Here is a 13,787-nt window from a genome sequence, read left to right on the forward strand (position 1 = left end):
GGAAACAGAAGCCTTTCAACTGAGGAACTCCCATTAAAACACTGGACATGTTGCATGTGTGGGCACATCCATGGTGCAGTGAACAGCATCTGGTGGCTGATTGGTGCCCTGTGTGAGACACCACAGCAGAGATAAAGACCAGGCTATGCTGAAATATATAAGTGGGATATCTGACATCTTGAATGAGTGGAAATGTTTCAGGATGGTAACAATAGTTTTTTATTATTCGTTCCGAAAAGTTTACAAGCAAAATTGCTTTCAATAATTGACTTAACATGCATGAAGTGGCAGGTGGCTACACTTGCCTTAAGTGTGTGTGTGTGTGTGTTTATATAAAGCTCCTGCACTGCAGCCCATCACCTCTGTGGCACATGGCACAACACACACATTTATTGCTGAACATGCAGTTAACAGCCACACCCGCACACACACACACACACACACACACACACACACACACACACACACACACACACACACACACACACACACACACACACACACACACACACACACACACACACACACACTAGCTAACAATAGCACACAGGAATGTTTCAGATCACTCCCTCATGCCCACACCCACCCACCCACTCACACACAGCCTGTTGTACACATTGAGGATGTCCACACTCTTTCCAGACTGCTATGCCGTCTGTCTGATTGTCTGACCTTATTTGCAAAGAATAATTCTTAAAAAGACACTCTGTTTCAATGTCTTTATTTAATTTTCTCACAAAAGAAGAATTTCCACCATAAACCTGGTGTCAGAAGAGGGATCCCTTGGCTGATTGGATCCGGAGCCTGCAACGTTCTGTGACTGATCATCCTGGGGGAGAAAACTTCCAGCATCTACCTCATCAAAGATTAAGAGACGAGAGGACTGATCATTCGGGCCCTGGACCATCACCACTGGGATCTCAATAGTATTGGGCCACGTTTCATTGTCACAGTTGGTCTTTGCCATTTTGGGGCACAGAGTAAAGAGGCTGGACCTCTTGAAAGGGTTTTTACCGTGGTTTTGGCTGCTTTTACAAAGGTTGTAGCGGAAACAACCTGGATTCATGGTGACGACTGTGTCTTCAGAGAAACAATAGTACACTTGGAAGAATAGACGGCTGTGACCATGGGGAATAAATCAAGTAGATCAAGTAAATCAAGTAAGTTAGGGTCAAATGACCAACCAGATTTAACCTCTTCAAATGTTGTTCTCATGAAAACCAAATGTGGCACTGATGCTGTTGAACCATTGAAGGTTTGGGTAATGGATTTTGTGTTCCCTCAAGGAGGAACATTTAGTTCAAGGCAGTTTGAACTAGATACAAACCGAACCCTACAGTTCAGAATAAAGGAGATGAAGTCTAAGAGAAAAATTTGTGTTAAGTTAAGTTTAGAGGGTGTAGAAAAGCAATTAAAAGCACTGAGTATGAGGAAGAAGGAAGGAGAAATTAGGGAGAGAAAGAAACATGCAAAACAAATGCAATATTATGCAGTAAACGATGACACTGATGATCAAACAACAGACAAAACTTCTCAGAAAAAGTCTTCTCTGTATCCTACAGTGCCTCAGTGTCTCAGAGTGGACTACAATCTCAACAGCATCCCCACTGCCAGGTCAACAACTGCCACTGTCAGCCTGGTTCACAGACAGAGACTCGACAACACCGAGGACAGGCGGCGCAGATGGAGCCAGGGGAGGACCTGATGAGGGCGAAGCTGGTGATGATGGGCTGGATTTAAGCCCATCTCCACTGAAGGAAACACACTGGCGTCCTGCCTGCCACAATCTCAGAACTGGACCCAAGAAAAAGACTGAAAAACCATCAGTCACCAATGCCATGCCTATGATTGAAGTGGCAGGGGCACAGAATTAAAGATAGCAAACAAACTAAAAATACATGCCTAATAGCTTTATTCTGTCTAATTTCATTGGAAAATATGTAGGTCTAACAGGCAGGGTTCAGGACTACCTCATGAACCACCCACAGCATGAGAGGACACAGGCCTGTGTGTCCGACATAGCCGTCTGCTGTACGGGGGCCCCGCAGGGAACGATCCTGGCTCCTCTTCACCCTCCACACTGCAGACATTTCCAATAACTTGCACACTTGCCACCTGCAAAAGTTCTCTGATGATTCAGCCATTGTCTCATCACCGATGGAGCTGACGGGGGGTACAGAGAACTAAGGCGGGACTTTGTGGGCTGGTGCCAGAGGAACCTCCTCCGGATCAACGCGGGGAAAACCAAAGAATTGGTCGTGGACTTCTGCAGACGCACACATACTCCCCGGCACCGGCGAGCACCCAGGGAACGGACATGGAGATGGTGGTTATAAGTACCTGGGTGTTCACCTAAACAATAAACTGAACTGGACTGACAACTCTTTTGGAGTGCTTAAGACCTTCTACGACTCTGTTGTGGCATCAGCCATCTTATATGGAGTGGTCTGCTGGGGGGGCAGCTTCACAGCTGTGGACAGGAAGAGACTGGACAAGCTCATCAAGAAGGCCAGCTCTGTCCTGGGTTGTCTCCCTCGACCCAGTGTAGGTGGTTGGAGAGAGGAGGATGATGACAAAGCTATCATCCATGAGACGGAACGACTCCCACCCCATGAAGGACACATTGACAGCACTGGGGAGCTCTTTCAGCGACAGACTCCTGTCAGACTTTACAACCAGCACTGCTCCCAGTAGACCACAAAGCATCAAAACTGACAATAACAGCACTATAATGTTCACCAACTGTGCAATATATCTATTCATCTTTGTACCTTCATCTTTGTACACTGCAATATCTTTTTTATATCTCCCCTTTATATTCCCCCTATGTATATTGTTTCTATTTTCATACTTCTTCCCTTCTAAACTGTATATATTTTTTATATGTCCTGTCTGCTGTAACGTTATCTGTCTGCTTATCTTGTCAATGAACACGTAACATATGTGGAGCATTCACAGGACAGCTGATGCAACACTTACACTACCATTCATCAGTGAACGTGGCTACAGCAGTGAGTGAGAACAGTGGTGTGTCTGCGCCACAGAGATCTGCTCTACAAACAGACCAGTCTTCTATTTACATTGATTGACCTGAGGTATGCATGGTCCTTTTACACATAAAACGAAGGCTCTTCTTTTGTTTTGATTAAGCTGCTGTCCAGGTATTGTGCCCGTCTATTTTGCCAGTACCAAAGTAAACATGGTTAGTGTGGCTAACCACACTAACCATGTTTGACCATTCTGATCGAACAAACAAACATCACTAGACGTGCACTGAGGGCACATCCTGGCTGCAGTGCTCCACTTGTCGTGGTGATGCTGTGTGATAGAAATAGATACTTACGTAGAGAGGAGCTTGGCGGGGGTTCAGCTTCATGCTACAGGAGCCTAGAAGAGAAGGCACAGGGAGATGGAGACATGAGCGTCATTCTGCAGGAGACAACGTGTTATAAATGACTACATAATGAAGTCAGCAGTGTTGGTTGGCATAAGAGGAATGCTCCCCTCAGCTCCAACACAATACAACAAATGAAAAAATCCAATCAATTCTCTTCGTGTAGCCACTTGTTAATATGAAGCAGCTTCTGGCAGGCATGCTGACCCTGATGAAAGGCGGCTTCATAGCGACTCTCCTTTTCCCGTCTTAAAGTAATTCATGCAGGCTTGTTTTCGCTGGCATCACTTAGCCAAACCCTTTAAGGTGGGTGTGTAAACCCGTGTGTCTTGTTTGTGGAGCTAATGTAGCCGTAATTAAAGAATATAACATAAGACGACACTACGAGACAAAACATGAGGATAAAAAAGAAAAAAAGAATTTAAAATTTTATTTATTTTATTGAGGAAAAGTTGTTAAAGTTTGGCTGCTTAAATTCATATTTCTGGTAAAACATAGTCACGTTTAGACTCTTCAATAAATGTTAAGTCCGTTTGGCCCACAACTTAGACTGTGTTTTAAATTTTGGCCCCTTCTTTGATTGAGTTTGACACCCCTAGAAAAGGACTCAAACAAAGTTTAAAGGAATACTTTCACATAAATTACAATGGCGAGGTGTCACCATCAGTTTTATGGATGGAACAGGTCCTCACCCCTCCTGCTCATCGTGGTGTGCTGGCAGCTATGATGCTGCTAGTGGAGATCAGTCGACATGCCTCCGAATTGCGCACTGCCTGAATGGAGGTGAGATGAATATCCCTTCCTGTGTCCACACTTAGACACTTGCGTCATGTTGCTGTGCATCATGTGGAGCCCACAGCATGTAAGTTTAAAGCAAATCAGATGACCTTTGTCACATGGGACTGACTTCCTGTTGTTAGTCATAGACTTATCCAGCATGTGATTTTTCGGGCAAAATCAGTGATTTTGTGTAGATTGACACGAAAGACATGGAAATCACACAAGAAATGTGTAGACTAGACAATTTAAATAGCAACTCTGCAGATTACACTGCAATGGTGTGCAACCTTGGCATAAAGAGGCATCTGTATATGCAGGGTTTAAAGGACCAAAATCTAATGTATTAAATATTTAAATAAATGTAGAAATAAATGAATGTGAATAAATGTACACTTGGCAAAGATAATAATAAATCCCCTGGTGTGCATGGGTTAGAGAGAGTGTATTAAATGTTCTGCAGAAGGGATCACACCAGCATTACCTAAAGTCTGGACCTCTCCTCTATCATCAACAGGCTACATACCACGAAGTATGTAGCCTGTTAGTATAAAGTAGCAGTAATTAAACCTCTTCTGAAAAAGCCCACTCTTGATTCAGGTGTATTAGCCAACTATAGACCTTTATCCAACCTTCCCTTTCTCTCAAAGATCCTGGAGAAAGTAGCAGCCAACCAGCTGTGTAATTTTCTAAATTCCAGTAGTCTATCTGAGGATTTTCAGTCAGGTTTTAGAGCGAACCACAGCACAGAGACACTGGTGAAGGTTACAAACGACCTCCTTATGGCATCAGACAGAGGACTTCTCTCTGTCCTGGTCTTGTTAGACCTGAGAGCTGCGTTTGATACCATTGACCATCACATTCTGTTACAGAGACTGGAACAGTTCATTGGCATAAAAGGAACAACATTAAGCTGGTTTAAGTCCTATTTATTAGATCAATTTCAGTTTGTACACATTAACAATGAGTCCTCTGTCCACACTAAAGTTAGACATGACATAGTACGTTAGACATTTCCAGGACTGCCTTTTTCCATCTACGTAATATTACTAAAATCAGGCCCATCCTGTCTATAGATGATGCAGAAAAACTAGTCCACACATTTGTCACTTCCAGGTTGGATTATGTCTGTTCCTTATTATCAGACTGCTCCAATAAGTCCTTAAAGACTCTCCAGCTGGTCCAGAACGCTGCTGCTCGTGTTCTGATGAGAACTAAGAGAAGAGACCATGTTTCTCCTGTACTGGCTTCTCTTCATTGGCTTCCAGTAAAATCTAGAATAGAGTTTAAAATCCTTCTCCTCACCTACAAGGTTCTTAATGATCAGGCTCCATCATATCTTAAAGAACTCATAGTACCGTACTACCCCACTAGAGCACTGTGCTCCCAGACTGCAGGCCTACTGGTGGTTCCTAAAGTCCTCTAAAGTAGTGATGGAGCCAGAGCTTTCAGCTATCAGGCTCCTCTCCTGTGGAACCTCCTTCCAGTTTGGGTTCGGGGGGGCAGACACCCTCTCTACATTTAAGAGTAGACTAAAAACCTTCCTTAGTGATAAAACCTATAGTTTAGGGCTGGATCAGGTCTTGGACCAGCCCCTACTTATGCTGCTATAGGCTGCCGGGGGACTCCCATGATGCACTGGGCTCCTCTCTCCTCCTCTTCCCCTCCATCCTGATGCTTCATGTCTCTTTAATGTCTGTTACTAACTTGCTATCTTCCCCAGAGCCTTTCTGTGCTTTTCTCATCCCTCAGGTTCCTGTGGATCCTGGTCCTGGTTCTCCTGCTGTGGTTCTCAGGTTCCTGTGGATCCTGGTCCTGGATCTCCTGCTGTGGTTCTCAGGTTCCTGTGGATCCTGGTCCTGGTTCTCCTGCTGTGGTTCTCAGGTTCCGGTGGATCCTGGTCCTGGTTCTCCTGCTGTGGTTCTCAGGTTCCTGTGGAACCTGGTCCTGGTTCTCCTGCTGTGGTTCTCTGGTTCCTGTGGATCCTGGTCCTGGTTCTCCTGCTGTGGTTCTCAGGTTCCTGTGGATCCTAGTCCTGGTTCTCCTGCTGTGGTTCTCTGGCTTCATGAATCACTGCTGAGGATCGTCAGCCACCGACACTTTTTACTGATATTAGTCCTGTTATTATTCAGATATTACCTATTGTCATGTTTTTCAGTGCTAACATCGCGCTAATTTATTAGTCACACTCCTATTGTCAGTACTATAGCTGCTGTTAGTATGTTGGTTGCTGTTTGTTTTCTCTCTCTGTCCAACCTCCACCCAACACAGACCCTGACAGAAGCCGCCCACATCTGAGCCTGGTTCTGTTCCAGGTTTCTTCCTGTTAAAGGGGAGTTCTTCCTCCACTGTTTCCTAATATAATATCTGATGCTGCTCATGTGGGGATTCTTGAATCCTTAATGTTGAATTCCTGAATCGTTGGGTCTCTCTCTAATTAAAGAGTTTGGTCCAGACCTGCTCTTTATGTAAAGTGTCTTGAGATAACACTGTTATGAATTGGCACTATATAAATAAAGATTGACTGATTGATTGGTTGATTGGTTGATTGATACTGACTTTTGTACCATGGTCTGGCATGGTCTTACCAAGTAGGTTTAACATTCTTGATGGCACTGCTGCACCACACTGTTGAAGTCTGTAGCAGAATCCTACATGCCAAAGTCAAACACTTTTTTGAAATCCATAAAACGTATGAATACGAATATGTGTGAATTATGTGCTTGATGCACTACATTCTCATATTCACACACCATTCAAGCACCAATGGGAGACTGCCAACCTGCCATTCACACACTGAAGCTGTGCTTCAAGAGCAATTAGGTGTTCAGTGTCATGCTGTACCACCGATCTTGTGATTGGTGGACGACCCGCGCTCCCTCTGAGCCACAGCCGCCGGGTTCCAGGTTTTTCCACAGTTATTATATTGAGTGTAAATAGCAGACTGTTTTCTCTTATATATGTTTCACTCCATTACAATAAATCTAGTAAACCTGTCTTTTTGTTCATTTTATACTGTGCACAATTGGATAATGCAAAAGGTAACAGGGTTACATCCAGGTGTACACAGTTTGTGCATGCACCTACTGTAAGGGTGTAGGCTTCATTTCAACATTGTGTGTGTATTTTTTTCCTGTACATCAACTTCTCTCATTGAATGTTCTCTCAGCTGAGTCAACACACATGTAGGAATCATTCACTCTTCTGTCCTCTTTTGTGTCATGGTTTGGGGAAGTAATCTCTTGAAATGTGCACATGGCCCCTATTCTATGATGATAATGAATTCATTTTGATAATTTTATAGAGCCCTGGACTTTAATAGCTCATATGCATTTCAGTAGTAGGGCCTTGGGCTGATGGCTGACAGTCATCAACCACTGAGCCTCTAGCATTGGTAACTCTGCCTTCCCCCGCTGCACTTACAGCACCTTCACCGAGCGACTCACTGATGAGTTACCAGCAGAGAGCGCTCACTGTTCCTTACTCTGTACACTGCAGAGGAAGCAACTCATGGATGACCCTCTGTTCCCCACTTTTTCCATGATTAGTTGCCACAATTTTTTTCAGGGCACTAGCATATTTTTTACACCAAAACTGAGCACTTTTTTTGGTGTAAAAATGAGGATCTACAATTAAAAGCAGAGCTGAAGGTTACAAGACCTTAAAATGTCATGCTCCACTCAGGTGGAACACACTTCAGCAGGAATCTCCTCATGTAGCTGCAGTGGTAACACTGACCTGACCGGACCTTCTTCATCCAACACGTGACTGAATGCTGCTTTGATGCTCGACCAGCTGCTGAGGTCTGGTGACACAGTCGCGGAGGTCTGGTGACACAGTCGCTGAGGTCTGGTTCAACCAATCGCTGAAATAAAGTGGAGAAAATAACTCAGTGCTATATATTAGTACTGTCAAAATCAACAAGTTCATTCTGTCATTAATTTGAAAAACGTAACGCAATAAATGAAATGAACGGAATCAACACAGCTGTGTTTTGTTTACTTTCAGCCTCAGCAGCGATCATCTCAAGCTCTGCTGCTCCGAATCCAAACCCCCGTCTAGTTTTCCAAAAATGTGTGTATTTCTGCTGTAGGTAATGTGTGACTGAAGTTGAAGAAAATAACAGATTACAGACGGTGGTCTTCTGACCACCACACACCACGGAGCATTCAGGTGAGCCTGTTTGACGCAGCAGCCACTACTCCTTCAAACTTTGCTACAGTTTTAGTTTTGATCTCTTATTTACTATGGCACGACACAACAGACTTCAGCTCTCTATCTGGGAGGGGGAGGCCAACTCAACAGAGGCTACATTAGATAACATAGAAAACACAGTCTACCATGGGCGACACAACAGACAGTGCACCGTGGATGAATCTCCAAGGCTCTGGATGTGATGATTGATCCCGGATGTTTTGTTTTCTTTTGAGATTTCTTTTATTTCTTTATTGTTAAGAGCAGAAACACTGCTCCACTCCATTCATTCCAATGCTTCTGCTCCAGTACTTCTGCTCTTCTGCACAGTGACAGCAGATTGTTTCATATGTCGTCAGAATGTGTGGTTTGGGGACCAAAAGACAGCAAATCATGCTGTGGCTTTTACAGACACATACTGCTTCTATATCCAAAGGCAGTAAAAAAAAAACCTTAGTGTTCTAGTCAGAAACACAGGAAGCTTTCATCAGGTCTTAAGCTACTCTAAATATAGAAATGGAAACTTCAGACAAGAACAATGAGCTGCTGATACAGTGGGCAGCAGTTGGTAGAAGTGCAGAGTGCACTGGACACAGGAAGGTCAATCAGTCAATCTTTATTCATATAGTGCCAATTCACAACGACTGTTACCTCAAGACACTTTCCATGAAGAGCAGGTCTAAACCACAATCTATACTTAACAGAGACCCAACAATTCAAGAATTCAAAATTAAGGATTAAAGAATCTCCACATGAGCAAGCATCAGGCATTAGGCCATAGTGGAAGGAAAAATTCCTCTTTAATGGGAGGAAACCTCCAACAGAACCAGGCTCAGAGGTGGGCGGCTTTCTGTCGGGGTCCATGTTGGGTGGAGGTTGGACAGAGAGAGAACACAGAAGGTAAAGGTAACTGTTCCACAGCCTCCATTCCTTCAACTATGTACAGTGTACTGTACTATGTGTCAGTATGAGCAAATACTTACTGACCCCACATAGACACAGACTACACGCCATCTGACTTGTGAGTGAGTGTGTGTGTGTGTGTGTGTTACAGTGTGTGGCATCTGAATGTGAAAGCTAATGTGAAAGCCAGCTAGTGTGTCATGATAACGGACAGGACACTTAAGGTGGCCGTGTACAGCGCCTGTGCTGAGAGAAAGGAGGTAGAGATTGCCTGAGGAGATGTGACCTGAGGAAGAGGAGGAGCATTTATTATCAGCCCATATCCACCAGTCAGAGTCACGTTCTCAGGAGTTCTGACCAACAGCAGTGGAAATAGCCTCTGGGTCTGAACAGTGAAGCCGATGCTGAAGAGCCTTAAAGATGCACTCTCTCTCATGTCCAGCAGGGGGCGACTCCACTGGCTCCAAACAGAAATCTGATTGGATGGAAGTCAATGAGAAAATGAGCTGACTTCTCTGATTTATCAGCTCAGTGAACATTTTCCTGATGAGTTTATGGTCTCCGTTGCTAGTTTACAGTCTTCTTCAACACAGCAGGATGTTCATTTAGGGCAGGGCTACGTTGCGACTAACCAAACATCACTTCGGTACCAAGAAATGAAGATTGGCGATGCCCCCTAAAGCGAAACATGAGGCTTAAAAGCACAAACCAGTCCACGAACCAATGGGTGACATCACGGTGGCTACCTCTGCGTCATATTTACAGTCTTTGGTTTTGACAAGAGAGCACGACACAGAACAATTTTTTGCAGCTGGGGTATTCTATCAGAAATCCCTCCCTTTCTGGCCTAACCCCTTTACGTTTTCCAACATGTCAGCCTCATAGTTTTAGTGCATGGTTTGATGAATCAGAATGACCATCCATTCAGGAGACAGGGACCCTCAAAGTTAATTTACTTTGCCAAGACATACTTATCAGTTGATTGTCGAATTTGGGCCACATGCTCATGAGTGAGGCCACACACAGCCATAGGCAGAACACACTGAGCACAAATAAGAGCAGCAGGTCTAACACCTAGTTAGCTAACATTGGTTATACATTTTCTGGTTTAACTACTTTGATTTCCACAAAATATCATTCAAATTGAAATTAAATGGGCTCCATCTGATTGTTGAACCTCAGATACAAGAGGAACAATGCAGAAGCCGTCGCTGTTGTGGAACAGTGGACCAGCTCTTGCAGGGTTGCTATCCAGTTTAGATTTGTTTTGTAGACTTGGAGAAGGCCTATGACCATGTCCCTTGGCAAATCCTGTGGGGGGTTCTGCGGGAGTACGGGGTATTGGGTTCGTTGCTACAAGCCATCTGGTCCCTATATAACCAAAGTAAGAGCTGTGTCCACATTCTCTGCACAAAGTCAAGCACATTCTCAGTGGGTGTTGGACTCCACCAAGGCTGCCCCTTATCACCGATCCTGTTTGTGATATTCATGGACAGGATCTAAAGGTGCAGCCAAGGTGAGGAGAGTGTCAGGTTTGGAGACCTCAGAATTGCATCTCTGCTTTTTGCAGACGATGTGGTTCTGTTGGCTTCCTCAGACCATGACCATCAGCATGTGCTGGAGTGGTTTGCAGCTGAGTGTGAAGCTGTCTGAGGCCATTGTTCTCTGCCAGAAAACGGTGGATTGCCCCCTCTGGGTTGGGAGCGACTTGCTGCCCCAAGTGGGGGAGTTAAAGTATCTTGGGGTCTTGTTCACAAGTGAGGGTAAAATGGAGGGCGAGATGGACAGTCGGATTCGTGCGACGTCAGCAGTAATGCAGGCGCTATACCGATCCGTTGTGGAGGGCGAAGTCAAACCGAAATATGTCCAGATGTGTTTAGTAGCTTTGCGTATTGTCCTCACAAACTATAAAATATCTGCATTATGAATCAATCAGTCGCTCACTGCTGAATCTATAACGGAACACAATGATAAACTGTGTGTAACGCTGGTCCTTCAGTGTCTCATCCTCTGAACACCATATGATGCGGGAAGTAGACTGATCCCCTCTGACCTCACTGACACTTTGGATCACATGATCACAGTTTGCATTCACAGGGGAGAGCCTGTGATCTGGCGCTTTTGTCTGTGATCCTGAAAAACACAAGCGACCGTCTCATATCTCACACTGAAGTGTGTGCTTCAGGCTGCAGCCACAGTACCGTCACAAATGGCCTCATTTGTCCGAGAAAATCCTCATATTTATTTGAGGACAGTGACACAGTTGGTTCCCTAGCTAGTCTTGTTGTTAAACATGCTGTGACATTATATTTACTTTATTTTACTTTTTTAATTTTATTTACGTTGACACTTGCTAGCATAACATTAGCTTTCCGGCTAACAGCTGAGCCAAAGGGATCCATGAGCTGAGGGACTACAAATATCTCCATTTCCCACGTCGTACCTGTGATACGTCCTATTTAGGGGAGTAGTGTCCCACATGTTTAGTTGTTACACGGAGGCAACCCTCCTCTGCTGTGCGTCGGACAGCTCTCTGCCTCCATGTCGTCCGTTTGTGGTGCAATGTAAACTGAGCTCTACACTGAAAGAACAGCTTTTCTGGTCATGACTGGAGGCTCTGTATTGTAGAAAATGGGACTTTAAGTTGTTAATGAAATAAAAATGTTTCTGTCCACTTGCTCATCACTAATCATGCACCCCTACTTTTAACTATAACTAGGCGCCCATTGTTGGGATTACAAAGACACTCTCAATTGTACAGCAATGTTACACAGGGATGCTTCTTTTACCTCATTGACAATCTTTGGCAGAGTCCTGACAACAACTGCCAAATTTGTTTGAGGCTTGTCATCAAGTTACTCACAGTATCTAACTATAATTGTGTGTGTGTGTGTGTGTATGTGTGTGTGAAGAAATACTGCTGATTAGCATGCATCGTCTGCCATGGTGATGCATTAAGGACCATTCTTGATGCACTGTTTGACTGGCTAAGATGTAGTTTACAAGTGAATTCCAATGTGAATGCTGGTATTTTTAGTTTAGAAGAAATAAACCCATTTTAAAGGCACACACACTATGAATTAAATTGTAAATTGTGAAATCAAAGTGAACCACAAAGGTATTGTGGTACAATAGAAGTAATACTAGGGGCCAAGCAAGTGCTGTTCTGCATTAGTTTACATTAAAGGAGATTTCTGCTGAGTTACAGGTTCATACTTGTGTTTTGGGCCCTGCTACAATATTCTCTGTAATCTTCAAAACACACATTATTTATCTCATACTGCTCTGTTCAAGGCTAAAACCAACTGGGGGCACCGTGTTCTGGCTGCACCACAGCTGCAGGAGATGATGGCGCCCACTCTAGACAACGTTTTAACCCCCACCGGGAGCGCCACGGTGAGTTCCAGAAGTGTCCCAGAAGTGGCTCGGCGCTCCACTCAGCTTAAGATATGCGCCAGTTCTATTTTCAGCACTGGCCTGACCATGTCAACCAGCACAGAGCAGATGAGGTGGTCAAGAAGTGAAACAAACAAATGGCAAAGGGAATCTAGTCAGTTTTCAAAATAAAAGCCCCCGTGCAGGTTTTCAATCGTATATTCCACCACCATATCAACATTATTTTATAATCGGTGGCACCAGGCCAGGTCAAATCAATAAAATCTGAGCAAGTCAATAATCAGACGGGCAAAACAATCCTTGCCTAAAAAGTTTCTAAAACACTTCCCGAGGGTCTTACAACCGCGCTGAGGACGGAATAAAACCTGAAACGATGGCGTTCCACTTTAACTTCTGTCTCTTTACGGCCTTCCTCCCGAAAAGTCCACACTGCTCTGATTGGTTGGGTTCCACAAGCCTGAGCAGGCACCACCCACCAACCTCTGCATCAGGTCTGCATCACTGAAGGGGAAACATTAGCTGAGCAACATGCTATCGCCAAATTAATCAGACTAGCCTGCCAAGTTAACAGCAAATCAACAGAAAACCAGACTCCAGCTTCAGAGTGAAGTCCCAGACGGTCGCCATCGATACATCCTGAAGCTCGGGCTGTTACCGGCCCATGTTTGGAAAGACGGTCCAGGAAAAAAAGGTTAAGCACACATACACACATTCTTCACCTTCTCAAATGGGGGAGGACATGAGGATTATTGTGGGGGTTTTGCAGCCAACAGCAGAACAATCTGCTGCTCTGATTAAACCTTCCACATCTTATTAGCAGCGTTGCCCAGGTGACAGCAATGGAGGACGACCAGGTGACAGCAATGGAGGACGACCAGGTGACAGCAATGGAGGACCAGGTGACAGCAATGGAGGACCAGGTGACAACAATGAAGGAACAGATAACAACAATGGAGGACCAGGTGACAGCAAAGGAGGACCAGGTGACAGCAATGGAGGACCAGGTGACAGCAATGGAGGACGACCAGGTGACAGCAATGAAGGACCAGGTGACAAAAATGAAGGACCAGGTGACAACAATTGAGGACGACCAGGTGACAGCAATGGAGGACCAGGTGACAAC

At 44.6% G+C, this 13,787-nt stretch overlaps 1 protein-coding gene across 1 annotated transcript in view; it reads right to left on the reverse strand.

Moving 5' to 3' along the window:
• Positions 1–8,000, reverse strand: part of LOC139201314 (A-kinase anchor protein 13-like) — a 68,036-nt gene extending 60,036 nt beyond the window's left edge. The window contains exons 1-2 of the mRNA XM_070830594.1: positions 7,915–8,000; positions 3,344–3,387 (exon numbers count right to left, since the gene is read on the reverse strand). Coding sequence (XP_070686695.1) covers positions 3,344–3,376 — 33 coding nt within the window. The 5' untranslated portion in view covers positions 3,377–3,387; positions 7,915–8,000. The remainder of the gene's footprint in view (positions 1–3,343; positions 3,388–7,914) is intronic.
• Between the last annotated feature and the right edge of the window lie 5,787 nt (positions 8,001–13,787).

Source organism: Pempheris klunzingeri, chromosome 5, assembly GCF_042242105.1.
Source record: "Pempheris klunzingeri isolate RE-2024b chromosome 5, fPemKlu1.hap1, whole genome shotgun sequence".
NCBI lineage: Eukaryota > Metazoa > Chordata > Actinopteri > Acropomatiformes > Pempheridae > Pempheris > Pempheris klunzingeri.